The sequence below is a fragment of the Dryas octopetala genome, chromosome 8, assembly GCF_963921425.1.
Source record: "Dryas octopetala chromosome 8, drDryOcto1.1, whole genome shotgun sequence".
NCBI lineage: Eukaryota > Viridiplantae > Streptophyta > Magnoliopsida > Rosales > Rosaceae > Dryas > Dryas octopetala.
In genome coordinates this window covers 8,558,016-8,583,471 of record NC_141373.1, presented here as the reverse complement: position 1 = coordinate 8,583,471, position 25,456 = coordinate 8,558,016, and the positions used below count along the sequence as shown (strand labels likewise).

Genomic DNA, 25,456 nt, shown 5'->3' with positions numbered 1-25,456 from the left:
GACCATTATGTACCAAAAAGAAAATAATAATATAAATTAAGACCATTAAATTTTATGAACACCATAGAATGATATCACCCTTGCATTAAAATTGATTGTCTAATGGCCCCAATTTAATGTAGAGACATACTGGAGTCACAATTTTCCAGGATACATATTAAAAGAGTCCAAAAAAAAAGGAACTAAATGGGAGCTCTAAATAACTCTTCTTCATCCCAATTCAATTCTTCTCCCAGATCCGCACTGCACCATTGGAGGAGAAAAAGATGAGGACTCAATGGCAGATTAATAAATCTGCGAAATGTAAAACAGACTGCAGATACAAGAAAATGTAATTTCATTAATTTTAAAAGTTTGAAGATTTAAAAGATTGTGATTATGGTTAAAACTAGTCGACACTGACACCTATTTTTCTGAATAGCAGGAGAAGGAATTTTGCATGACCATGTTAATAAGATACTGCAACATAAAATGCAACTTGATAAATCAAGAAAGAAGTAGCCAGACAAGTCAAAGTGGAGCAAGAGATGCTAGGATTTAATATATCAAACAAAGTAATAGTAGCCAGAAAAGTAGTTATAAGAAAGTCATATTGCAAATCCAATGCCTCAAATATTTTCCTAAGCTGTAGTAGCCAAAACAAAAGAGGCCATCAAAAAGGATTAAATTAATTGAACGCAAGCAAAAATATTCAATTCTTAAAATGCTTACAAAGCGGAAACAAAAGAAGCTATCATCCTCGACTAGGAAAGCAAGCACTTTGAATACCATTCAAAACCGTAATTTGGTTTCCTAGCATATGACCAGACCACCTAGGCAAAATTTCAAATGCCTTGCTGCAAGCTTGCTCTACCCAAGCTTTTGTCAAGTTAGTATTTCCAGATTTATAATTCCTTGTTAAGACACCTATCAATCTCTGGAAACTTTTATTTATGTAAATTGTTCTTGTCAGTGATACATTATATTGCATATCTACTCAAGGAACTGAAATTTCATTCATCCTAAATCTATTCACCCAAATATGATTGAAACTACCAAATGGCCCAACAGACTTGTCAGAGTGTTACTTAGAAATTCCATGCCTAGTGTAAAGGACTCGTAGTCAGAAACTCATAACTGCTAGCCCATAATGATTTCCCACAAACGAAGGCTGAAAAAGAATAAAGGCTTGAGCATTGAGAAAATTGAGGAAGAGAGAAAAAAAAATGGAGTTCTCACTGAAATAGGTGTTTGTAAAGAAAACGTTGGAATAAAGTACAGAAATCAGAAAATTATTTTTCCCACTTAACAAAAGTCAGAGTACAGACTCTTAGACAACAAAGTACAAGAAGTTGTAAAATAGAGTTTGACAACCAGAAATAAGTGTTGGACCACTGTTCACTGAATTTATAGTGCATACCACCTTCAATCTTCATTTCATATAATACTAGATCAAAATTTCTTCATTGATGATGTATGCAATTAGGATTACCCAGGTGGTTCAAAATACTTAGGTACCAAATGAATCCAAAACCAGGATACCATTTTAAAGTCAGTGTTACCTGAATGACTCCAAAACTATAAATTGAAAACTGCCTAAAGCATGCAAGGGTCATTACGATAAAATTGTCAAATGAATTACATACTGAACCAAAAAAATTTAAATCCCAGCATCTTCAGGTTGCCTACATACTTACACTTCAATCATTTCCATTTAGTTCTTTGTAGAATCTTTTTGGGTGCCAATGCACACTGCACAAAGACATGACCAAGAAAACTCACAGACCTCACAAAAGCATCCAGTTAAGTAATAGAAAACCAACAAACCTATATAGATAAAAAAGGATTCCTGAGATATATCTGTTCCTAAGAAAAAATTTACACATATTAGCAAGCCATTCTGCTTAAAAAAAAACATATAAAATTAAAAATAAAAAGTACCATCATGCATATCAACTGATGCATGAGCATAATCTCTAAAAATTCCAGACAATTCACTATGAAATTGATATACATTAGAACTCATTCACCATGTGTCTCACATCAAAATAGAGGAACTCTCTAAAGTTCAAAATACTAATAAATATGCAATTATGCATCATTTTCCAAATGACAAAGATTCTATCTTATGGCCCTAAAACTTCAACCATACTGGCATATTGCTGCAAATTTCATATATCTATACTATAAATGGAAGTGGGAATATGCGTCAAAACATTCAATGAACAAAAAACCTTTATCAAAGCTAGTAAGCTACATCGTATTAAGGAGCATGTTTCTCACTTTCGGAACATTTTTTGCTTTCTTCTTTCAACACTCTAGCTCTCCCATTCATACTCCTATTTTAAGAAACATAGATAAGTATATATCACCAGGTCATCTCTCTTATGTTACTGATTTCGGATTTTACTTTCATCTCCATAATACAACTTACTTTAACTCAAATGATTTAAAAACACATATCTATAATGACCCATCTTAATAAAAAATCTACCAAATTATTTATTCAATACAGGGCATGAAGGATATATATCACTTGATTAAAAATCAACTAATTCACCAAGACACTTTTCTAATTCACACAGCCTGATTTTTGCCTACAGGACATTGCGGATCACGAACTTTATTATACAATTCGGCCAATAACAATATAACCTGTCAAACACATACTTCACAAAAAACCACCCAACAACCTCAGCTTATGAACCGCACACCATTATTCAATTCATGAATTTCTAAATATTAACAAAAAATAGAATATACCCACCTCCTAATATAGCCTAAAAAGTACATATATTGAACACCCACAAAAAAAAAAACGGAGAAAATAAGAGTAATATAATCTCCAATATTACCTCAAAATAAGAAGCAGAAGAGGATCTAAAATTCAAGCTTGAGCTCGTCTTTTTCACCGGAGAGGAAGTGAAAAACGTAAGGGGCGGCTCGGATCGCGATGACCCAACCCCCGAACAAGGCCACGTGGGTCCGCAGCTGCTTCAGAGCCTCTGCCTTGTCTGGCTTCTTCATGAACATTCCCGGAAACATTTTTGCTTTCTGTGATTCTCTTTCTCTTGCTGCAAAATAAGCCAAACAGAGAGCCTGAAGTTGGAAAAACCTAAAACCCTAGTTGTGTTGCTCCGAGGGTTTGTATTTTGGGGTTTTTGAGATTTGATAGGATGGTGAAATAGTTTGCAGGACTCCTGTGGCTAGGGTTTCTTTGACTATACACGTGTGATATATTTTTTTTGTTATTTTATTTAATTTTTATTAGTGGTTTTTTTTTTTTTTCTTGAGGGACAATTTTTGTTAGTGGTTCTTATTTTTTACGACATGTTCTTTTTTTTTTTTAATTAATTTTGTTTATTTTACCAATTTACCATTTTTAAATAAATTTTTGGATTTTTTTTCAAATTGGGTACCAAAATTTAGGGGTGGGCATTAAGACCGAAAATACCAAAACTATTCTGTTCCGTGCCATTCCGTATCGTTTGGTCCCATCCCGTTTTTTTTTTTTCCAATCTCATACCGATCCCGTACCGTACCGATCTCAAACGGGATGGAATCGGTCCTGAAGGTTCAATACCAGGATGGTCTCATCCCGTACCGATTAATTAAAATTTAATTATTTAATTTAATGGGCCCAAATATCACTAAGCCCAATTCATTTTTTAACTTGGATTTAGAAGATGAACATTGTCTTGAAGAACTTGAATTTTATGAAAGTGTTGAAACATGTAATGTTTTGTTTATTATCTTAAACTTTACTTGATTTGGTTTATAAGTTTGTATTTGTCTTGTAAGTTTCATGGATTAAGTTACTAATTGTTATGAATTATTTTGTGTAGAATATGCAAGTCCTACCATTGATGCCACTTGTAGTTTGAAGAGTTTAAATCCAAAAGCAAAGGGAAAGTAATTTGGATTTCAATTACTTATGAGTTTGAGATGTAATAAGCCATAAGGCTTAATTCTAATTTCTGAGTTTGAGATGTAATAAGCCATAAGGCTTAATTATGTTTGTTGTATTTGTGATTTAATAAGCCATATGTTTAATTATGTTTTTCAGTTTTTCAGTTTTTTTTTTTTAGTTTGGGATGTAATAAGTCATAAGGCTTAATTATGTTTTTTAGTTTGGATTTGGTAAATAAGCCATGAGGCTTAATTGTGATTTACTGATTTATGAGTTTATGTTTGAACTTTGAAACTTTGAATATTTGAATTGTTGAAGTTTATGTTGTATTGTTGTTTATTTGAATTTTGAATTGTTGAAGTTTTGAAAATGAATTTTCAATCTTGAATAAAAACAGGTTATTACTTGAATTCCTGTTCCGTTTGCATAGTTGAATAAAAATAGATTATGTTTACAGGTTATTATTTGAAGATAAATCTTGAATAAAAATTGAATAATTGAATTTTTATTATTTTTTAGTCTGGGATCGGGATGGTACCGAACCCGTACCGAACCAGTTTGGTACGGGACGAGATGGTACCATAATCCCAAAACCCTCATTCCGTCCCGTACCGATCCCGAACTCAAATCATGAGATGGGAACGAGATGAGGTAAGTCCCGTCCCCCCCCATCCCGTGCCCACCCCTACCAAACTTGGCACTCACATTTCTTATTTGGGGTTCAATTGAATGCCCAAACTTTTGTTTTATGTCTTAAGTTTTCAAGCCAATTTCTATCTGTTTGTTTAATGGAAATGCCACATCAGTAGGGGTAAAAATGTCCATTTAATAAATTTAGGGTTTTTCTTCAAATTTGGTAATCAAATTTTGCTCGGTGTCCCCACTTTCTTTATTTTGTGTCTTTGATGTTCCTAAGCCAATTTTCCTCAATTTATTTAATCGAAATGCCACATCAACATAGGTAAAAATGTCATTCATGGGTCTTAAGCTACCTTTCCCATCTCAAAGGCTCCTAATCACAACAATTTTTATATTGGTGAAAATATCATTCAAATTTGCATCATTGGCCTTTAAGATACACAAATTACACACTACTTGAATGAACAAATTAATTTTTTGAATCATTGATTCAATACACATGACCAATAAACATATGTAGTTGTACCAAGCTAACTTCTCTAGTTAGCTTCAGAGAAGAGTCTCGATGTCTTCCCCGGCCAAAATGCAAAAGTTATTTTAATTAACTTGAAATAAAAGATAATTTATAGAGTTATAACGTAAGGAGAGCATTTTGGTTGAAATGCTTAGTGCGGGAGTTTAAGAAACTAATAATGTTGTGAGTTGGTAAAGCTAGAAAAATGATGTCTTAATTTATGTTGTAGTACTCCTTTTAATCTTTGCAATGTGCAAAAAACACTATTCTAGCTCTAGCCCAACTCTCAATATTATTAGTTCCTAAGACTCCCAAACCCAGGTTCAACCACAATGCTCTCCTTTTACATTGTAATTCTAAAAAATTGTTTAAGTCATCAAAGAGGATAATCGAAATGACAAAATAACAATCACTCAAAAAACACAAAAATGTATAATAGTTTACTCAATCTATTTTGGATTGGAACCACATCCACTTTGGAGAAGGGTTTTCACTATAGGAATGAGAGAATGTTTTATGGATTTGGCTAAGGAGATAGCTGTTACAATTTTCTAAATGCGGGATATAACCCAACATGGCCCAATCATAACCCAAAGGTTCAACATAACACAAATAGAAACAAATTTTGCATCATACGTAGTGATCAACATAGCTTCAAATATCTTATACTTTTCTTTTCGAGAAAATGCTACCATTGACAAACCTATTACTTTCATCGATGATAAGCACAATAGACCATTTAGCATAGTGTATCCTATTCATAGATCCATTTTGTTGGTGCAAAAATTTGTATACTAATTATATGAGACTCACACAATAGAATCATTCTTTCTTGATTTTACACAAAAGGAAAATTTAGATAACTTTGAGAACTAAAGTTTAATGAGAATCATCTAATTCCAATTGGCACCCATGCCATGATAAATCAGAATCGAGACATAACAGGGTCAACAATGAAATCGTTTCTATATTAATGGTTGGATTGATTTATTAGGACCACGTGGCCTTTGTTTGTACAAAAAAGAGACGAGACATAGCCCACTGCACAGGAAACAAAAGGTGGTGCGCCCCGCAGAAGAAAATAGCTGCAGTGCGGCTTAAATTCATGAAACGCTGACGTGTCGTAGGCTGAGAGTGGAGACACTCGATGGAAGAAGCAGACAAAAAAAACCAGTCAACCATTTGCATTAAACCTCAACCAAAGCTACACTCCTCTCCTCTTCAAACTTCAAAACCTCCCATTAAACCCACCATGAATTCATAGAAATTAATACCCCCAATATTACAAACATGTTTGTTGCTGCTGCTGGTCCATCCCCATCTCCTGCACCGTCCCCCATCACAACCATCCCCACCGCCACCGCCACCGCCACTACCCCTTTCCTCCACGCCTCATCTCCGCCGTCTAAATCACCCTCCTCCAAAGTTGACTTCTCCCCGCCGTTGATCGCCATGGTCGTCGTGGTCGCCACCGCCTTCCTCATCGTCTCCTACTCCCGCCTCATCTCCCGCCACGTCATCCCCCCTCTCCTCCGCCTCTCCCGCCATTTCCGCCGCCGCCGCCGCTCCTACCTCCCCTCCTCTGCCGCCGACCTCGACTCCCCCCCGCACGACTCGTCGTTCGACCCTTACGACTCCGCGTTCCACGCGTTCTCCCCCTACGGCCTCGACGAGTCCGTCATCAAGACCATCCCTCTCTCGCTCTACGCCTCCAAGTCCGGTCTTCATATCCGAGACTGCGCCGTGTGCTTGATCGACTTCGAAGACGACGACTGCGTCCGGACGCTGCCGTTTTGCTCGCACGCCTTCCACGTCGACTGCATCGACATGTGGCTCCGCTCCCACGCCAACTGTCCTCTCTGCCGTGCCGGAGTTTTCCGTCCGGAATCGCCGTTCGTTCCACTGATGGCGGCGAGGATCCGACCGAGCCTCGACGACGTTGTTTTCCGCAGCATAGCGCTCGAGCCTCTCACCGAAGCTCCTGTTCCGGTTGAGTCCGAATCAACGGTGACGGAGATCACGCAGTGCGTGGAGGAGCAGTCACCGATGAGGAGCTACAATTACTTCGAGGATCGGATCGGCGGCGGCGGAGATTTTACGCTGAAGCGGTCGTATTCGTTTGGATTCGAGCGGAGCTCAGCGTCGGAGAGGATGATGGTGACGGAGCCGGCGACGGCGTCGCCGTGGCGGTACCGGAGAGGAAGCTTCTGGAGCAAGAGGCCGTCACCGTTCGGGTCGCTGACGAAGCCTCGAGTCTTCTCGTTCAGATCGTACAGAGGCGGTGCCATGAAGTCTCCGTTCTTTAGGAGAAAAGGCTTTTTCCCGTTGTCGGAGTCGAGCGCGAGATTCTCCGGCAGCGGCGGCGGCTCGTCCCGGCGGAGCAAGTCGATGACGAGCCCGATGTTCATGAGGTCGTCGGCAGCGGCGGCTTTCTCGTCGAGCCGGATGAGGTGCGGCGATCCCGAGGCGTTGTTATCGCCGGAGAGGTTTAACCGAAGATAGAGAAGGAGCATTAGAGTGAATACAGCTGAAATATAGTGACACGTGGAGGGCGGGGATGGAGAGAGGGAGGAGGGAATGGACGGTGGGGGATGGGGCGGTGAGGGTGGAAGAGAAAATGGGGTCGGGGGGCTTTTAATGGAGAGTTAATTCGGGCTGGTGCGGTCATTAAATGGAGGCTGAGACGGCATTTAATGCCCAGAATTGACGAGAGAGAGGGAGAGGAGTGAGAAAGCAAGAAAAACAGACAAAATAAAACAAAACGCAGTGTTGGAGGGAGAGGCTCATAAATGTGAGAAATTTAATGGGTTTTGGCGCCATTTCTTTATTTAGAGCAAAGCTTTGGGTCGCTTTTTTTGTGTCTAGCTCTGCTTATTGTTCAGAGGAAACCCACCGACAATGACAAAAAAGTGTCCACGTGGAAGAAATTGACTGGTCATCTCTATGTCTCTTCTGTGATGACTGATGAGTGTGGTTTGGTTTTTGGTTGATTACTTGATTATTATTTTTTGGGTACAGAGAAGAAGAGATCAGGGTTTGATTTGAAGTGAAGTGCAATGTGTTCAGTGGGTTGTTGTCATTGTCGTTCATTCAATCTTATATTGACTCTGGGAACATGTGTTGTCTACTCGTCCACATTGGGCAAGTCAAAGGCTCGATCATAGCTAATGGGTCAAACTGCAAGTTGGGTGTTTAATTTCTTTCTTTTTTAATGGAGAGAATTACATGTCATTTTTGGGGTTTTAGGATCTCTATGTATTTTAGGATTTATTGGATAAATATATGTTTTTGTTTTTTTTCTTGGAAGAAGCAGTCAATTCATTTCTTTCAAAGCTTTGTGTATTTCGAATTTTCGATGCATACAATTTGGCCACTGCTATCTCTTGTTCTCTTTTTATATAGCATAGTATTTGTAATCTACCCTCAGGCCACACTGCATGAGTCTTGGAGTTGAGAAAAACTTGAGTGGGTGTCTTCTTAGCATGTGACATGATAGTCTGATTAAAACATGCCATTTGTCAAAATCAACAAATGACATGTTTTAACTGGACAATCTCTGCCACTCCACATGCCACATATAGTTAGCAGGAAAAATTTTATGTCCCGACACATAATGTTACTTATCAATATGTTATATTATAGGTTGATAAGTTTATACTTTTATGATATAATATTAATAAATGTACGTGTTATAATATATGTGAATCAACAATATCATCTGACAGTGTTATGGCCATATTAAAAAATTACTCTTGTAAGGAGATGCTACCCAAGTTTTTCTCTTGTGCATTAGGGCAAATTAAATTGTAATATTTCATACATAGTTTTCTTTTCTACTAACCTTTTACGTCCTAGATTTATTTTGGTTTTGACTTCCTAGATTTCTTGTTTGTTAAGATACGAGATTGTGAGTATGCAAGTTTTCTTTGGCAAATGTTGTGAGTGACTTACGTATGAATGCCTTTTCTGTTTGCATGCATGAAGCGGGCTTGATAAAACTGAAGCAAAGCTAAATGGGCTGACACAGCTCAGATATTTGAATGGCACACTCCAGAATATAAAGGCCTATGGTGTAAGCTTAATTTCCTTGCTTATGTCACCAGGCTTCAATTAATATAATTAGGGGACTCTCATATAAGCCCCAAACACAAGGCCCAAGCTCCCACTATTGGGGAAATGATTTTGAGTTTTGACACCTTAAATTATTTTTGGAGAAATTCTTAAGTTGAGTTGTCTTTTTTTTTTTTGGTCGAAAAAAAAAAAATAAATATTTTTGGAGAAATTCTTAAGTTGAGTTGTCTGCACGTGTATAATATGATCATCTTATACTATGGTGTCATGTGTATTGTTTATTTAAAAAAAAACTGTAAATTTTACTTGAAATAAATAAGCATGCATGTGAATATGTAATCGAAAGTCGTATAAGACACGTGACATGAATGCCCAAGTGAAAAATCTTTCCAACTTTTGCGCTTCTCTCCTTGTAGATAAGTGTCAAAATCATCTCCCAAATCTATGATAATTTTCTTTGGGTGGTAGAACCTATATATGGTAACTAAAACTAGTCCTTATCTGCCAGGAGTTAATGCCATTAACATTTGAGCTTTAAAAAATTTAAAAGATAAATAGTACATAGTACTAATTTTATATGTAATTAATTAGGCGTACTAGAAGAAAATTGTTAGGTACCTATAGTTATGGCTTAAACATCCCTAACTGGTCTTTACTAATTCAAATTTAATTCTTATTTTGTAAGTTGAAGAAGCTTCAAATTGTCATTAACACAGGCTTGCATCTGTGCTACAAATGTCAAAGAGAGTGACAAATTTGGTTGTTCTAGCATCCAAAATAGTCCATATAGGTCCAACCATTTTGTGGACTACTTAGACTTATGCTACAATCTACCATTAAACTCTCACACCCAACCTCACCTGCATACATGGTTGTCAAAGTAGAGAAGGCACCGATTGCCCAGGACAATAGGCAACATAATTCATCCAACAGTTAATTAATCTATGACTTTTTGTATCATTCATGCCTTCATGTTTTTTTCTATCTTTTCAGAATGCTAAGAACATTCATGAAATTGACTTCTTAATTCCAAGAAAAAAAATACAAAAGAGAAAATCTGCTAGAGTTCGTCTCTTCTTAAAAATGAGATAAGGATAAGACAAAAGTAGGGTACCAGTCAATGTAATTAGAAAATGAAAAGGGACCCTTTTTTTTTCCCATTTCTTTATTTATGAGTTCATCCAACACATATTATTTAAAAAAAAATACTCAGGTAAATTATATTAAATTCTATTGGGTATTCAAATATAAAAATCTAAATAATGTTATCAAAGATTGGAAATCTCATGTAGTATCAAACATGCACATTTTAATTTAAAATGAACTCTCTCAATTAAATATGATTTACTATATCTCCCTTTCTTCTCCAACTACTTGGTCGTGTGTACCTGCAAACAATGTGCATGTACTTAGCTGGACCATGTATGATTGAATTGGGGACTCATTTATTGCTCAATACTCATCCACATGGCATCACAATGGATGACAATTACTGTCATATGCCTGCTCGATCTGTAGGATATGAGCTAGATATAATGATATATTGCTTAAATAATTTATAAAAGAAAGAGGGAAGAACCATTCTATTTTGGTTATGCATAAAGAAATTAACAATAAACTAGAGGCATGAACTGGTTTTCAGTTTTTGGTTATCAACTGATCTCATACATGATATGACAATATTTTACTTATTATATATAAATGAGATTTAGAGTACGATTAAATATAAATAAATAAAATATTGTCATATTTGATAGGATCTAAAAAGTTGAGATAATAATTTATCTCTCTACTGTACTCAAATCCCATAAAAAAAAAAAACATTTTTGAGTCCCTCGCTTCATAAAACAAGTATTAAGTTTCAATAATGGCAATTAAAAAGAACTCCAAAGAGCATTAGAGCTAGCAACTTCACCAAACTCCATCTACCATTATAAATGCAGAGTCAGTTAATTCTCACCTACATATACACAAACATGCACAGCTAGCAAGCGTAATTCAACACCCTCATAAAACGCCGATATAAAGGTTCAGTTATCGCTTTCCCAAAAGCAATATCAGAATTTATTGCCTTCAGCTGAACCAAGCCTCCCCACCTCTCTTTTTGTTTCTGGTTATCTTCACCAAAAGCTTTCAACATCCTAATAATTTTATAAAGGTGCTATAGCTAGCTCCATCTTGCAAGTTTTTCAGTTCTTTCATTTTGGCTAGCTAAGGTTAAAAAAAAAAACAAAAAAAATTAAAGGGTTGATGGAGTTTATAGTGGAGGTTGAGGGTTTGAGGCCAGCCGCCAACGGGAGGCCGTCGGCGGGGCCGGTGTATAGGAGCATTTATGCTAAAGATGGTCTCATGGAGTTGCCGGAGGGGTTGGAGTCTCCATGGCAGTTTTTCAGGTACATATATCATATCCCATTTGGAACTTAATTTTTTCTGTTAATTATATTGCAATGCAGTGTTAATTGTTGTTGTTGTGTGACATAAATGAACGTTAATTGAGTGTCACATTTAATTGTGGAGGCAGGTATAGTAGTGAGCTTCTTGCTTGTTTGGTTCCTGAGTAAAATGGACACAAACTTTCTCAGGAAAACTACGCATATAATATAGAAGCAAATTAATCATTTTATGTTTTTATTAGAAGTTTAGAACCAAACCAGTGTAACCCACTATTTCTTTAATTATTTGGTGCACCTAAGCAGATCGATCTTGTTTCAACTATGATATTGTTTTGGGGAATAAAAAGAAAAATGTCAAAAATGGCCCATGCAGGTCTCGAACCTGCGACCTTCGCGTTATTAGCACGACGCTCTAACCAGCTGAGCTAATAGGCCGGTTGAAGGTTTAACTATTAATAAGTTATCAGTATGTAAAATAGGATAAAACGACGTGTCGTTTGGATTAGTAGGGAAAAGTTAAGGAAGCCTGAATCAGAATCAAAGAAGCTCTGCTTTCTACTAATCCAACTCTCTGCAACTCAAATTATCCCAAAGCCTGTTTTCACTTTTCTAAGAGCTTAAAAATCACTAGCATTCAATAATTACAATTCAATACATCTTTGTCTGATTCAAATTCATAGTGTGAGTTCATGGCTGAAACTCTGCTTTTGCTGGCAGTGACTCCGTTAAGAAGTATCCAAGCAATCCAATGCTTGGTCGGCGTCAAGTCACCGACAAAGAGGTACCTTCCATTTGAGCAATAGCACGAACCCATTGAAACCCATGAGCTTATTTTTTCGAATAAGAATTGAAAATGCCATTTTTTTCAATTTGTTGAATGAAAATGACAGGTGGGTCCCTATGTGTGGATTACATATCAAGAGGTTTATGATGCAGCCATTCGAATGGGTTCAGCCATCAGGAGCCGTGGTGTCAATCCTGTAAGTCACGTGCCAATTAAGTTAATGTGTTCTTCTAACATTGCTTGATATGTTATGTTGTAAATACATAAATGTGTCAACAGTTTAATATGTACAACTGGTACTGTTCTTTACAGTTGATAATGGTAGTGAAAATTCAAACTAGTAACTTTGAAATGTTTCATCATGGACAAAGGAAAAAAGGGTAAAGATTGGTGTTTCATATCTTTATATCTTTTAAATGTTTACAGGGAGGTCGTTGTGGTATATATGGATCAAACTGTCCCCAATGGCTTATTGCAATGGAGGTAATGCTGTGTTTCCTATTTTCATGATTGGCTTCATAATTTTATGCATGTCAAGCACTTGAACGAAAAAGCATCCTATTAATGAGAGAAAATTTTGTGAGTGGTTGAATAACTGTATCTGGTGTTGGGTACTGGATGTGACTTTCTGGTGTAATGATTATATGTTTCTTCGATGTTTTACAGGCCTGTAACAGCCATGCCATTACGTATGTTCCCCTGTATGACACCCTTGGTATGCTTTCCTTCTCTTTTTGAATAATTCTCAGTGCTTATATCACCATGAGTCTCAGAATGTCTTTATATATATATATATATATATATATATATTGTTTTCCAATGACATTTTCCACTGGGAATTAGTGAAATTCAATGATGGTGGTTGAGTTTGATTAAATGCATTCAATTAACTTTTCTTGGTTTTACATGTTACAGGTGCTAATGCTGTTGAGTTCATCATCAACCATGCTGAAGTTTCAATAGCTTTTGTTCAAGAGAACAAAATCCCTGCTGTAAGTTATCTTTCTTATTCTATCTATTTCTTGATGATCATAATCACTGATATGTTTAAAAGCCCTCTGATTTCTTATATTTTGGTACTAAATCTTCATAATCCAAAACGTGACATACATACGAAGACCGACTTGCCTTTGTATATTTTGACCCTCATTAATTTGCTGATTATCTTAGTTCCTTTCCTAATACATATAGGATCTTTTCGTTTTAAATTTTAGCAGTTTCTCTCTCTTTTTCTTGTTTCTTATTAGTCTCCTGCTCAAGTAGTAATTCTTTGTGCAGATTCTATCATGCCTTCAAAATTGTTCTACACATTTAAAAAGTAGGTCATATGCTATTTCCTTAAAATCTTGAAATTTGAGGTGCAAATTTTGATGATTGTAACTCATGCATCTGCTTTGTTCAGCAATTGTCAGCTTTGCAAATATTTCTAGCACTCAAAAGGAGGAAGCTGAAGAACTGGGAGTATCTTGCTTTTCTTGGGAGGAATTCTCTCAGTTGGTAATTTTATTAACATTGTTTATTCTCATAAATTTTCTTTGTTGGTAAAGGATTGGTCAATTGTTTTGCAATAATGTAAAATCACCTTTCATCACCTTTTCTCAGGGAAGTTTAGACTGCGAACTACCTCCAAAACAGAGGACTGACATTTGCACAATAATGTATACAAGTGGAACAACTGGAGAACCAAAAGGTGTAATTATTTCTAATGGAGCTATTATGGCAGAAGTATTGTCCATGGAGCAACTACTCTTCTTGACAGATAAAGTGGTAAACAAAGATTACTATTTCAAAGACAAATGACTTGTCTAGCCTTTTTATAATATATATCTTTGGAGTTTCCAAATTATTGATTATGCTGCATCTCAAAAATTTAGAAAATAAGGGGCAGAATAGCTACTGTCACCTGGCATGCTTAGTTTGTCTGTGATTTGGTGATGAGTTTTTTTATTATATTAATCAACCGATTCATCTCTGCCTAAATTTCGTCTTCTGCACTAAGACTGGTCACTTGTAACACTGATAAACTAACATAAATTTAACTGATGTTTATATTTGTAAAAGCAATAAACATGCAAAGACATGCATCTCATAAAAGTTTTTATACGTTTTATTTTCCCAAAGTCAATGTGTTTATATGAAATTATATCCTCATTCTAAAATGAAAAATTCAGCTCAGGGTTATGTTACTAAAAGTATATACAGTTCCTGTTTAGAATGATAGACATTAAGGTATGATTTAGCATATGTGGATGTAATCAAATTTATTGAACGACCATAGTTTATTGTCACTGCTTCAAGATGTCTTGCTATTGTCAAGGCATCATGTGAGGACATCATTCTACATGAGGTTTTGTATTGGCAGAATATTATTTCAGATCCAAGAGAAGTTGGGGATTATACTGTAGCCCTCAACTACAGTAAATTTGTACTTTCATGTAATTTAGATTGATATTAAATCAAATTCTTCCGAAAATTTAACATTGTGGTTGGGAATCCAATTACAGATTTCTTACCGACTATTTAAACTAGCAGAAGTAATACCATTCTAAGTGAAGTCATTCCCTCATTCTTTTCATTTTTTTAACAAACGATAGCATTAAACCTAAGATCTGCCACTCTCCACCCATCCCAATGCCACTTGAGCTAGAGCTCGTGGAGAAGTCATCCCCCCATTCAAAGGTGCTTATTTGCAGATTTTTTACCCCAAGTTCTGTAACTGCATGGAAGGTTTACCAATAGAAGATCGAGAATAAGATCTGTTGTTAAGTTTATTTGTTGAACTCAAACGATCATTTCCTTGTCTTAATCACATGGCATTGACACTGAAATACTGACATGAAATAAACTCTATTACAGTGTACAGAAGAAGATTCATATTTTTCCTTTCTTCCTTTGGCCCATATATATGATCAAATAATTGAGAGCTATTGCATCTACAAGGGCTCCTCAATAGGCTTCTGGCGAGGCGTAAGTATATATTAGAGTCATTTCTTGCAATGGTTTTCCTTTTCCTTTAGTTTCTATGTTTCACTCAATCATTCTCTTGTTGAGTTACCAATTATAACCTGTTCCCAATGTGATTTCTTGTTTTGAACTTGCAGGATATCAGGTTTTTATTGGAGGACCTTCAAGAACTAAAGCCTACTATGTTTTGTGGGGTTCCTAGAGTGTACGATCGTATTTATACTGGTAAAACATACAATATATCTAACTATATAATACATGTCCTTAATTTTTGTAATTCTAAATATTTGTCTTAAATTTTGTGTCTGAAGGTATTGTTAATAAAGTTTCATCTGGTGGTGTATTGAGGAAGACATTGTTCCAATATGCATATAACTAGTATGTCCGACTATAAACTCCTTTTTTATTTGCATTTTTATTCCTACTATAAAACTAATGACAATTTAAATGACAGCAAGTTGGCAAATCTGGAGAAGGGTCTGCCACAAGACAAAGCGGCACCTCTCTTGGACAAGCTTGTCTTTGATAAGGTCAGTCATTCATTCCATCCTTCACCATTCCATTCTTGAAATAGTTATTTTACATTTTACTTTCCTAACAAAAGTGTTACTTATGTAGATAAAACAAGCATTAGGGGGACGAGTGCGTATTATGTTGTCTGGTGCTGCACCTTTGCCTAGGCATGTGGAGGAATTTTTGAGGGTCACCAGCTGCACTACTTTATCACAAGGATATGGTAATGGTTGAACAAATATCTGCTTAAGTCCTCTAGGAAATATATAGAAATCATATCAATGATGCTGCTAGAAGCCTGGAATTACTTAATCTTCATAGGTTTGACGGTGACCTTTTTACTCTGGCCTACAAAAAAAAAAAAAAAAAAAAAAAACATTGGCCTTTATGTGAATCAAATGTCTTCATTGAAGAAGCTGGTATAACTTAGTTTTTGGAAGAAATTTAAAGCATAATATTAAAAAATTCAGGAAAAAGTATGAGGTCAAGATAATACTTACCCTACTACCTCACCTTTATGTTATATATGTATGATCTATGATGTAGCATGTACGTGTATGCTTTCGTAATCAGTGACGTGAGATTTTTAATTTTGCTATACAACACATCAACAGTAGTTTATAAAAGTTTGCTTAATAAAGAAAAGAAAGAAAAAAAACCTTCCATCAACTTGTTAAACTGTTTTACATGCAGGCCTCACGGAAAGCTGTGGTGGGTGTTTTACGTCCATTGGCAATGTTTTTCCTATGATGGGAACTGTGGGCGTCCCCATCACAACTATTGAAGCAAGGCTTGAGTCAGTGCCAGAAATGGGATATGATGCACTTTCCAGTGTGCCACGTGGAGAGATTTGCCTGAGAGGAAAAACCTTGTTTTCTGGTTACCACAAGCGACAAGATCTAACTGAGGAAGTCCTGATTGATGGGTGGTTTCATACAGGTAAATGCTTACCATATTCAGTCATAAAGTAAGTTGTATTGTGCATACAACAACTATCTACTTGATACTCAATCTTTTGGCTTCTTGTCAAGATGGCATCACTGGGAATCTTAAAATTTTTGTTGATGCTTATTGCTGCTTTAAAAATAGACATAATTGTGAGTGGATTTCAGGGGACGTTGGAGAATGGCAGCCTGATGGAGCAATGAAAATCATAGACAGAAAAAAGAATATATTTAAACTGTCTCAAGGTGAATATGTTGCTGTGGAGAACATTGAAAGCAAATACTTGCAATGCCCTATGATCACATCGGTACGTTGCTGGTTGTTACATTCACCACAACCATAGAAGTTGAATTAGTAGGACTCACTCTATTTGCCTCAAGAGATGAGTTTGTGTTTGTTGGTCTTTGTACTACATTTTAATTTGTGTCAAGTTTCCGTTTTCTTTTTTTTTGTTTTCTGGAATTATAGAGGCTTAACTTTCCTCCGGTTTGCAGATTTGGGTTTATGGGAACAGCTTTGAGTCGTTTCTTGTTGCTGTGGTGGTCCCTGACAAAAAGGCATTGGAGGATTGGGCAGCAGAGCATCAGTTGACTGATAATTTCAAATCATTATGTCAAAACCCAAAGGCAAGGAAACACATTTTGGATGAGCTCAACAAGAATGGTCAGAAACAACAAGTATGTTGACAATTATCTCAATTCCCTGTTTGCAAATTTCATGTTATCTTAATGTTTACTCAATCTGACTTGTAAGATATGCATTCCCACAGCTTCGAGGTTTTGAGTTGTTAAAAGCAGTGCATTTGGAATCAAATCCCTTTGACATGGAGAGGGATCTTATAACTCCAACATTCAAACTCAAGAGACCACAATTACTTAAATATTACAAGGTATGCCACCTGCTCTCTCTTTCTATCTGTTGTCTCAACTCTCTACACTCTATGTCCTCAATTTGCCAATCGCTTAATCCCCTGCCCCTTCTTGACCAAAAAAAAAAAAAAAAAATATCCCCTGCCCCTTCTCTTTCAAATATGTCAACCAAACCCAACCCTAAAAGGCCATACCCTTGAATTATTTCTTTTGCTAATGGTCAAGTGCAATACCATAAACAGGGCCCATCTAATCCTATAAATCCTCTCTTAAATAATAAAGTGTACGGTGAATTTTATATTTTTTACAATATCATCTGCAGGACCGAATTGATAAACTGTACAGTGAAGCAAAGGGAGAAAGAGTATAAGTATAACAATATTGTCGAAACCTGTGGGCTACTGTTGGCTAAACCTACCTACAGCAATTTCCCAAAAATTTGATTGGTACTTAGTTTTGTTTTTTGGTGTGAGGAACTATATATATGTAAGAGAATAGTGGGCATATGTTACCCAGACTCCGGATACTGCTCCTAGTTTAAGTTTGTGTATAAATAGAAGGAGTAATATGAAATGTCTGATTTGAGAAATCATATTGGTCCCAATGTCAGTCATGCGTGCTTGCACAAACAAACACACAAAAATGCCATATTCTTTTGCCAGATTATTTGGCAAATATAATAATCTTATGTTATTATGTCATAATATATACTTCTGCCAGAAGAATATTACCTATCATTGTAAGGTCGATTAACAAGTCAACATAACATATATTTGTTAAAAGATCATTTCTCTCTGAACCATGACACCCATAAGCTAAAGATGATAAAGAATTAATTACACCTAATATTTGTTTGACCGCTATTTTGAGACATTATTGCTTATGTATGTGGAAGTTCTGGGACCCAAGTTAGATGGACTGCGTGCATAATTTGATAGAATCCATACTTATAAGATGTAAAGTATAATTAACCTTAATTGATGGGATCAATGCAGATCGTTAGAAACACGGCCAAGCATATTATTTCACAATTGCATCTACAAAATACAAATCACACTCATTACGCGCTAACTATCTGTCTTTTTCTACCACCTGTCGTCTTTTTCTAAACTGATTGGACACCCCAACAACTACGACTACAACTTTTTCTAAAGTGGCTGGTAAAAGTTCCCTCTTTCGATTGGTCAGTCCTCTATGTCATTTCCTTTCCTTGATTTATTATTATTACCTTGAAGTCACACTCAGCTTGAAGGTAGCAGGAACATACCTTGAAACTGCTTCGCATATATGATGCCAAGCAAGAGTCCTAATATATATAACAAGAGACTAAGAGAGTCTTTCACATGATCAGGACTACCATTCCCAATTCTTTCTTTCAGACTGTTTAGTTATACATCATGGAGATCACTCAATTCGAAGCCCCAACCTCTTCTTCTGTCACTCATTCTTGGGCATACCATGTCTTTCTGAGTTTTAGAGGTGAGGATACTCGCTGCAATTTTACAGACCATTTGTACAACAATTTGGTTCAGAAGGGAATTAAAACCTTCATAGATGATCATGAGCTCAGAAGAGGAGAAGAAATATCACCGGCCCTTCTCAAAGCAATTGAAGAGTCCAAGATTTCTATCATCGTATTTTCTGAAAAGTATGCATCATCAAAGTGGTGCTTGGATGAACTCGTTCACATCCTTCAATGTAAAGAATCCAAGCAACAAATGGTTTGTCCAATTTTTTACAAGGTGAATCCGACAGATGTACGAAACCAAAGAGGTAGTTTTGGCGAGGCAATTGCTAACCATGAATGCAAATTCAAGAATAACATGGAAAAGGTGATGAGATGGAGGACTGCTCTCACGAATGCTGCAAATTTATCTGGGTGGACTTTCTTAGACGGGTATTATTTTTGACATATATATAGTAGCTACTAGCTTTATTCTATATATAATATCTGAGGCTATCTTCTTTTTATCTATTTTTACATTCCTTTATTGCTTTTTATTAACAGTAGAATTTTTTTATTATAGGCCTTCAAACCCATATTAATGGGTGAGCTGAGATTAAATACTAAATTCAACTCTTTTTTAATTAGTTTTAATTACTAAAACTTTATCTCATTCTCTTTAGGTGCCAACTTTTAAGTTTACCCAAATGCCAATGATATGTTGTTCAATTGGAGATACATGACAATCACAACTTTTAACCAAGTTATAGTCACAATTTATTTCATTTGTTATTTTTTCAGTGTTTGAATTATAGTTCAAGGATTATGCTTCATTGTCTAATCTTTAGGCTTTTGGGATTTAGTCCTCAAGCACCCTTATAAATCTTGGATTTTGATAAACCATGTAGCTAGTCACAACTATGCCTGCATGTCAGTACGTTACACCAATATACCAAAAAGTGAATATTATGTTGCATTAGGATAAATGTTGTATATATGTGTGATAGAAGGAGCTTCAAATGAGGTATAACTCACTTTAGTTATTATGAGGTATGACTTGTTTAACCCACTCTATATTGTAATTCGATGATCGGAGTCGTCTATATTTTAAGTCGCTATTCAAGGATCATTATTGCAAAAAATTAGACAAATCATAAATTGTTTAATAATTTGATTATATGATGTGGTCATCATTTCAAGTCTTTACCGAAACCACTATATTCATCTATTTATTCAATTACAATAAATGACTTAATGATTTCTGATTTATCTAATTCTTTGCATGGGCAACCTTTAAATGAAGACTTAGAAAATAGATGGCTCTGATCATACATCATCGAACTACAATAAAGAGTGGGTCTCACAAGTCATACATCATTATGGCTAAAATAGGTCTACCTCATTTGAAGGGCCACCCTGTCATATATATGCATTTATTAACTTTGTTCTACCTGATTTTTTATATATATCTATCAAGGTTTTGTTTGATAGATGAATAGATCTCAGCAAGTGTTTTCAAAATACAAATTTTATATATTTAAAATATGAAGGTGTTAAATGCAGGTTGTTTATGCCATATTTGACTAAGCTGATTAGACTATTCAATGTAGGATTTGGGATATCCCGCATAGTATGCATTTAAAAAATAATAATAATAATGGCAATATGGCAATATTATGGCATTTCATTAATGTATATATGTGAAAGTATGATATAGCAATATGGCATTTCATTAATGTTTTGTATGCTTGTAATTTGACAGACGCGAGTCTACATTCATTCGTAATATCGTTGAAGAGATTTCAGTAAAAGTATTAAACCATACGTATATGCATGTGGCGAAGTACCCAGTTGGAATAGAGTCTCGTGTGCGCATTATGGATAAACTTTTAGATGTTGAGATGAATGATGTTCGCATGGTAGGGCTATGGGGGGCTGGTGGAATCGGCAAGACCACAATTGCTAAAGCTGTCTATAATTCAATTGTCCATAAGTTTGAAGGTAGCTGTTTTTTGGCAAACGTTAGAGAAAGATCAATGCAACATGGAGGCTTAGTTGAACTACAAAATTCTCTTCTTTATGAGATTCTAGGGGGGGAAGAATTAAAGATGACCAATATTGATAGAGGAATCAATGTGATAAAAGAAAGGTTGAGCAATAAAAAGGTTCTTTTAGTTTTTGATGATGTGAATCAATTGTACCAATTAAACACATTAGTTGGAGGGTGTGATTGGTTTGGTATGGGTAGCAGAATAATCATAACGACAAGAGATAAGCATTTGTTAACTGCTCATCAAGTTAATCTAATATACAAGGTCAATGAATTAGATCTTGATGAAGCTTTTGAGCTCTTTAGTTGGAATTCCGGGACAAAAAATAGGCATATGGATGATTATTATGTGAAACTTGCAAATACTGTAGTAAAATATGCTCAAGGCCTTCCATTAGCTTTAGTTGTTTTTGGTTCACTTCTTTGTGGTAGAAGTATAGATCAATGGCAAGATGCATTAGAGAGTTATAGAAAAGTTCCTAACAAAGAGATTCAAGAAATTCTTAAAATAAGTTATAATGCATTGGATGATCCAGTGAAGGAAGTTTTTCTTGACATTGCATGTTTATTTAAAGGTAAAGATAAGAATGATGTGATACAAATACTAGAAGGTTGTGGCCTCCATCCTAAGTATGGTATTGAAGTACTCGTGGAAAAGGCACTCATAAATATTACAGAAGAAGACAATATTTGGATGCATGACTTGGTAGAAGAAATGGGTAAAGAAATAGTTCGCCAAGAATCGACTGAGCCTGGAGAACGTAGCAGATTATGGTTTCACGAGGATATTGACTATGTTCTAACGGAAAACACAGTAAGTAAAATATATATATATATATATATTTCTTTTCCAGGCATCTTTATTTGATAAAGAACTTCCTTTGCTAATACTATTGCATTTTCATACTAGGGAACAAATAAAATTAAAGGAATCAAGGTAAACTTGCCAGAATGTCCTGAGTCATATGAGATATGCTTGAATTCTAAAAGCTTCTCCAAGATGAAAAGACTTCAAATATTTATAAATAGTAATGCACGTTTCTCTGGAGACGTTGATTATCTCCCCACTGAGTTAAGATTCCTTGATTGGTCAGAATATCCGTTTCAATCTTTGCCATTCAATTTTAATCCAAAAAAACTTGTTGAACTCAGTATGCCCCGCAGCCGCATCTTAGGACTCGGTGAAGGATTCAAGGTATCATTTTAAATTATTTGGTTTGCTTAACATGTTTTAAGTTTCTTAGAGCTTATCATCTGATCATCTGAACTCTGTTTTGTCTCGTAGCGTCTGCAAAATCTGAAATCTATAAATTTGAAAGGCTGTGAATTCTTTACAGAATCCCCCAACTTGTCTGGAATGGCGAACTTAGAGGTGTTGAATTTAGACGATTGTACAAGTTTAGTTGAGCTACATCCTTCTGTTGGATTCCATGATAAGCTTGCTCGCTTGAGTCTTAAGGGATGCCATAAGCTTACGATGTTTCCAAGAATTGTCAGCTTGAAATCTCTGCAAACAATGGATCTTAATCGTTGTACAAGTCTTGAGAATTTCCCCGAAATTGTGGGGAAGATGGAATCCTTAACATTCTTGGATCTGTCAGAGACTGCCATCAAAGAATTGCCTTCATCATCAATTCAATATTTCATTAATCTTGAAACGTTATATTTAAAAGCGTGTGAAAGCCTTACAAATCTGCCAACTAGCATTTATGAGTTGCAACATCTAGAGAGAATGTCTGTCTCTGAATGCTCAAAATTGGTGACATTTCCAGAAAGGGTGAAGTCGGAAGTTTCATGGAGTACAGAAAGTGGTGATGAAGGCAAAGCATTTCCCAAGCTATTAAAATTCAATGTGGGAAAATGCTGTTTATCAGATAGTCGTTTCCTTGTGACTCTTGATTGTGCGTTCACATTAATACGACTTGATATATCAGGAAGCAATTTTGTGAGTCTTCCTGCATGCATTATGGCCTTTGTCAATTTGCAGAAGCTTGACTTGCATGATTGCAGGAGGCTTGAAGAAATTGGAGAACTTCCACCAAAAATAAAGTGGGTAGATGTGGAAGATTGCGTATCATTGGAGAGATTTTCAAAATTGTCAAACATTTTGAAACGTAAAGAGTCACAAATGTTTGAGTCTATCTACTTGTCAAATTGCCGGAGACTGTGTGGCAATCTGGCTCACGTGGCAAAGATGAAAAATATGTTACAGGATCAGCTGGTCTCTCTCTTTCTCTCTTGTCAGCATTCTTCAATCCGTGTTATGTTTCCAGGAAGTGAAGTTCCAAAGTGGTTCAGCTGGCGTACGGAATTCAAGGAAATTGATTGCTGTGAAATTACTTTTGAACCCCCCCCAAATTTCAAAGTGGAGAAGAAAGGATTGGCTTTCTGTGCTGTTGTTGAAGAATGGAAAAATGATTTCGATTTCGAATACGAATTTAACATCAAGGAATTTTGTATTGAAATTCACATCACTGAAACACTCATTCCCGATAGATGTTATTCAAGAGAGGTTGAGTCAGCTCATGTGTGGCTGTACTATATTCCATTCTTTCAAATCATATCAGACTGGGATATCTTCCAGCCTGATTTGCCTACGTGTCGAGTTAGTTTTGCGCGCATTAGCAAAGGTGTGAAAAGCTGCGGGGTCCACCTAGTAATGCCACCATGATGAAGACATCTCTCTGGAGGTATTGGTCGATGAAGACAGCAACCATGCTGAAGTTTCAATAGCTTTTGTTCAAGAGAACAAAATCCCTGCTGTAAGTTATTATTCCTATTTCGTCATTATCATAATTACTGAAATGTTGAAAATCCCTCTGATTTCTAATACTCTGGTACTAAATCTTCATAATCCAAAACTTGACATACATACAAACACCAACTTGCCTTTGTATATTTCCCCCTCATTCGTTTGCTGACTATCTTAGTTCCTTTCCTAATACAGATAAGGTATTTTTATTTTAAATTTTAGCCGTTCCTCTCTCTTTTTTTTGTTTCTTAATCTCTTGCTCAAGTGGTACTTCTTTGTGCAGATTTTGTTTTAAAAGTAGGTCACATGCTATTTTCTTAAAACTTGGAATTTGAGGTGTAAGTTTTGAGGATTGTAACTTATGCATCTGCTTTGTTCAGCAATTTTGCAAATATTTCTAGCACTCAAAAGGAGGAAGCTGAAGAGCTGGGAGTATCTTGCTTTTCATGGGAGGAATTGTCTCAGTTGGTACTTTTTTAACACTGTTTTTCTCATATAAATTCGCTTTGTTGGTAAAGGATTGGTGAATTGTTTTGCAATTATGTAAAATCACCTTTCATCACCTTTTCTCAGGGAAATTTAGACTGTGAACTACCTCCAAAACGGAGGACTTTTTTTTGGTTGAGAACTCAGGTAACAAATGATGACAGCCAAGTGAGACAACCAAAACAGAGGGCTTTCATTTGCACAATAATGTATACAAGTGGAACAACTGGAGAACCAAAAGGTGTAATTTTTACTAATGGAGCAATTATGTCAGAAGTATTGTCTATGGAGCATCTACTCTTTCTAACAGATAAAGTAGTAAGAAAAACTGAACACAGATTACTATTTCAAAGAGAAATGACTATTCTAGCTTCAGAGTTTCCAAATTAATGATTATGTTGCCACTCAAATATTTAGAAAAAACGGGGCAGAATAGCTCCTATCACTTGGCATGATTAGTTTGTGAGTGATTTGGTGATTCGTTTTTAGTATTTATAAACATTCAGCAGATTCTTCTCTACCTATGTGTGGCCTTGTCACTAAGACTGGCACTTGTAACTGTAATAAACTAACATAAATTGGAGAATTTTAGTAGTCATGCAATAGGAGAATTTTTCAGTGGTCCATGGGCCATAAGGCCCATAAAGGGTGACCCAATTAACTTGTAAATATTATGAGGCTCCTTAATAAGGAACTCTTGATCTGGTTTGCAGTTTTGGGTTTATGGGAACAGCATTGAGTCGTTTCTTGTTGCTCTGGGAGGATTGGGCTGCAGAGCATCATTTGACCGAATTGATAAACCTGTCGTCTACAGTGAAGCAAAGGGAGCAAGGGCATAAGTATAACAATAGTGTGGATCGGAAACCTATCAGCTACTATTACCTACAGCAAATTCCCTAAAAATTTGATTGCTGCTTAGTGGTCTTTTATTTTTTATTTTTTTATTTTTTGTGAGGAACTATACCCACAGACTCCGGTTACTAAGCCTCGTCTATGTTTGTGTATAGACAAAGATATTATCAAAATTTTTTATTTGAGAAAATATATTGGTCCCGGTGTAAGTTATGAGTGTTTGCACAATCACACAAAAATGCTATATTTATTATAGAAAAATATTTTTTTGTCCAATAATTTGGCAAACAT

The 25,456-nt window shown here is 35.9% G+C and overlaps 3 protein-coding genes, 1 non-coding gene and 1 pseudogene across 7 annotated transcripts; 3 read left to right on the top strand and 2 right to left on the bottom strand.

The window, feature by feature from the left end:
• Window positions 1–32: 32 nt before the first annotated feature.
• Window positions 33–3,166, bottom strand: TOM6 (translocase of the outer mitochondrial membrane 6). 3 transcript variants are annotated; one of them, XR_015123918.1, is made up of 3 exons: window positions 2,835–3,166; window positions 1,677–1,731; window positions 33–243 (listed from the first exon to the last, which is right to left on the bottom strand). XR_015123918.1 is itself a non-coding variant. In XM_086254588.1 (2 exons), exon 1 carries the CDS (start codon window positions 3,022–3,024, stop codon window positions 2,860–2,862), a length of 165 nt encoding a protein of 54 aa, XP_086110714.1. In that variant the 5' UTR covers window positions 3,025–3,166; the 3' UTR covers window positions 33–313; window positions 2,835–2,859. The 3 variants fall into 3 exon arrangements, 2 of the variants coding, with proteins under 2 accessions (XP_086110714.1, XP_086110713.1); XM_086254588.1 differs by lacking the exon at window positions 1,677–1,731 and having other exon boundaries at window positions 33–313; XM_086254587.1 differs by lacking the exon at window positions 1,677–1,731.
• A 2,858-nt stretch (window positions 3,167–6,024) lies between these two features.
• LOC147276875 (RING/U-box superfamily protein) lies at window positions 6,025–8,341 on the top strand. Its single transcript, XM_086254658.1, has one exon. It carries the CDS (start codon window positions 6,333–6,335, stop codon window positions 7,542–7,544), a length of 1,212 nt encoding a protein of 403 aa, XP_086110784.1. The 5' UTR covers window positions 6,025–6,332; the 3' UTR covers window positions 7,545–8,341.
• Window positions 8,342–11,239: 2,898 nt separating this feature from the next.
• LACS2 (long-chain acyl-CoA synthetase 2) lies at window positions 11,240–18,173 on the top strand. Its single transcript, XM_086253288.1, has 19 exons — window positions 11,240–11,506; window positions 12,224–12,287; window positions 12,397–12,486; window positions 12,717–12,773; window positions 12,957–13,005; window positions 13,206–13,282; window positions 13,569–13,608; window positions 13,693–13,787; window positions 13,893–14,057; window positions 15,147–15,257; window positions 15,392–15,479; window positions 15,566–15,632; window positions 15,709–15,784; window positions 15,873–15,990; window positions 16,461–16,706; window positions 16,880–17,019; window positions 17,207–17,389; window positions 17,482–17,601; window positions 17,904–18,173. The coding sequence occupies exons 1-19, from the start codon at window positions 11,364–11,366 to the stop codon at window positions 17,949–17,951; spliced, it is 1,977 nt and encodes a 658-aa protein (XP_086109414.1). The 5' UTR covers window positions 11,240–11,363; the 3' UTR covers window positions 17,952–18,173.
• TRNAI-AAU (transfer RNA isoleucine (anticodon AAU)) lies at window positions 11,868–11,941 on the bottom strand. Its single transcript has one exon. It is a non-coding gene; the product is annotated as a tRNA-Ile (tRNA).
• Window positions 18,174–18,834: 661 nt separating the features above from the next.
• LOC147276872 (TMV resistance protein N-like) lies at window positions 18,835–24,697 on the top strand (annotated as a pseudogene). Its single transcript, XR_015124093.1, has 8 exons — window positions 18,835–19,478; window positions 20,788–21,889; window positions 21,986–22,270; window positions 22,361–23,731; window positions 24,023–24,027; window positions 24,111–24,124; window positions 24,171–24,295; window positions 24,401–24,697. The product of XR_015124093.1 is annotated as a TMV resistance protein N-like (transcript).
• Window positions 24,698–25,456: the final 759 nt, after the last annotated feature.

Excerpts from the sequence above, each read along its gene's own strand:
- LOC147276875 (XM_086254658.1), top strand. The coding sequence starts at position 6,333 with ATGTTTGTTGCTGCTGCTGGTCCATCCCCATCTCCTGCACCGTCCCCC.
- TOM6 (XM_086254588.1), bottom strand. The coding sequence starts at position 3,024 with ATGTTTCCGGGAATGTTCATGAAGAAGCCAGACAAGGCAGAGGCTCTG.
- LACS2 (XM_086253288.1), top strand. The coding sequence starts at position 11,364 with ATGGAGTTTATAGTGGAGGTTGAGGGTTTGAGGCCAGCCGCCAACGGG. Across the intron at positions 15,480-15,565 it reads GTACGATCGTATTTATACTG|GTATTGTTAATAAAGTTTCA; the intron begins GTAAAACATACA and ends TTGTGTCTGAAG. Across the intron at positions 17,602-17,903 it reads AATTACTTAAATATTACAAG|GACCGAATTGATAAACTGTA; the intron begins GTATGCCACCTG and ends TATCATCTGCAG.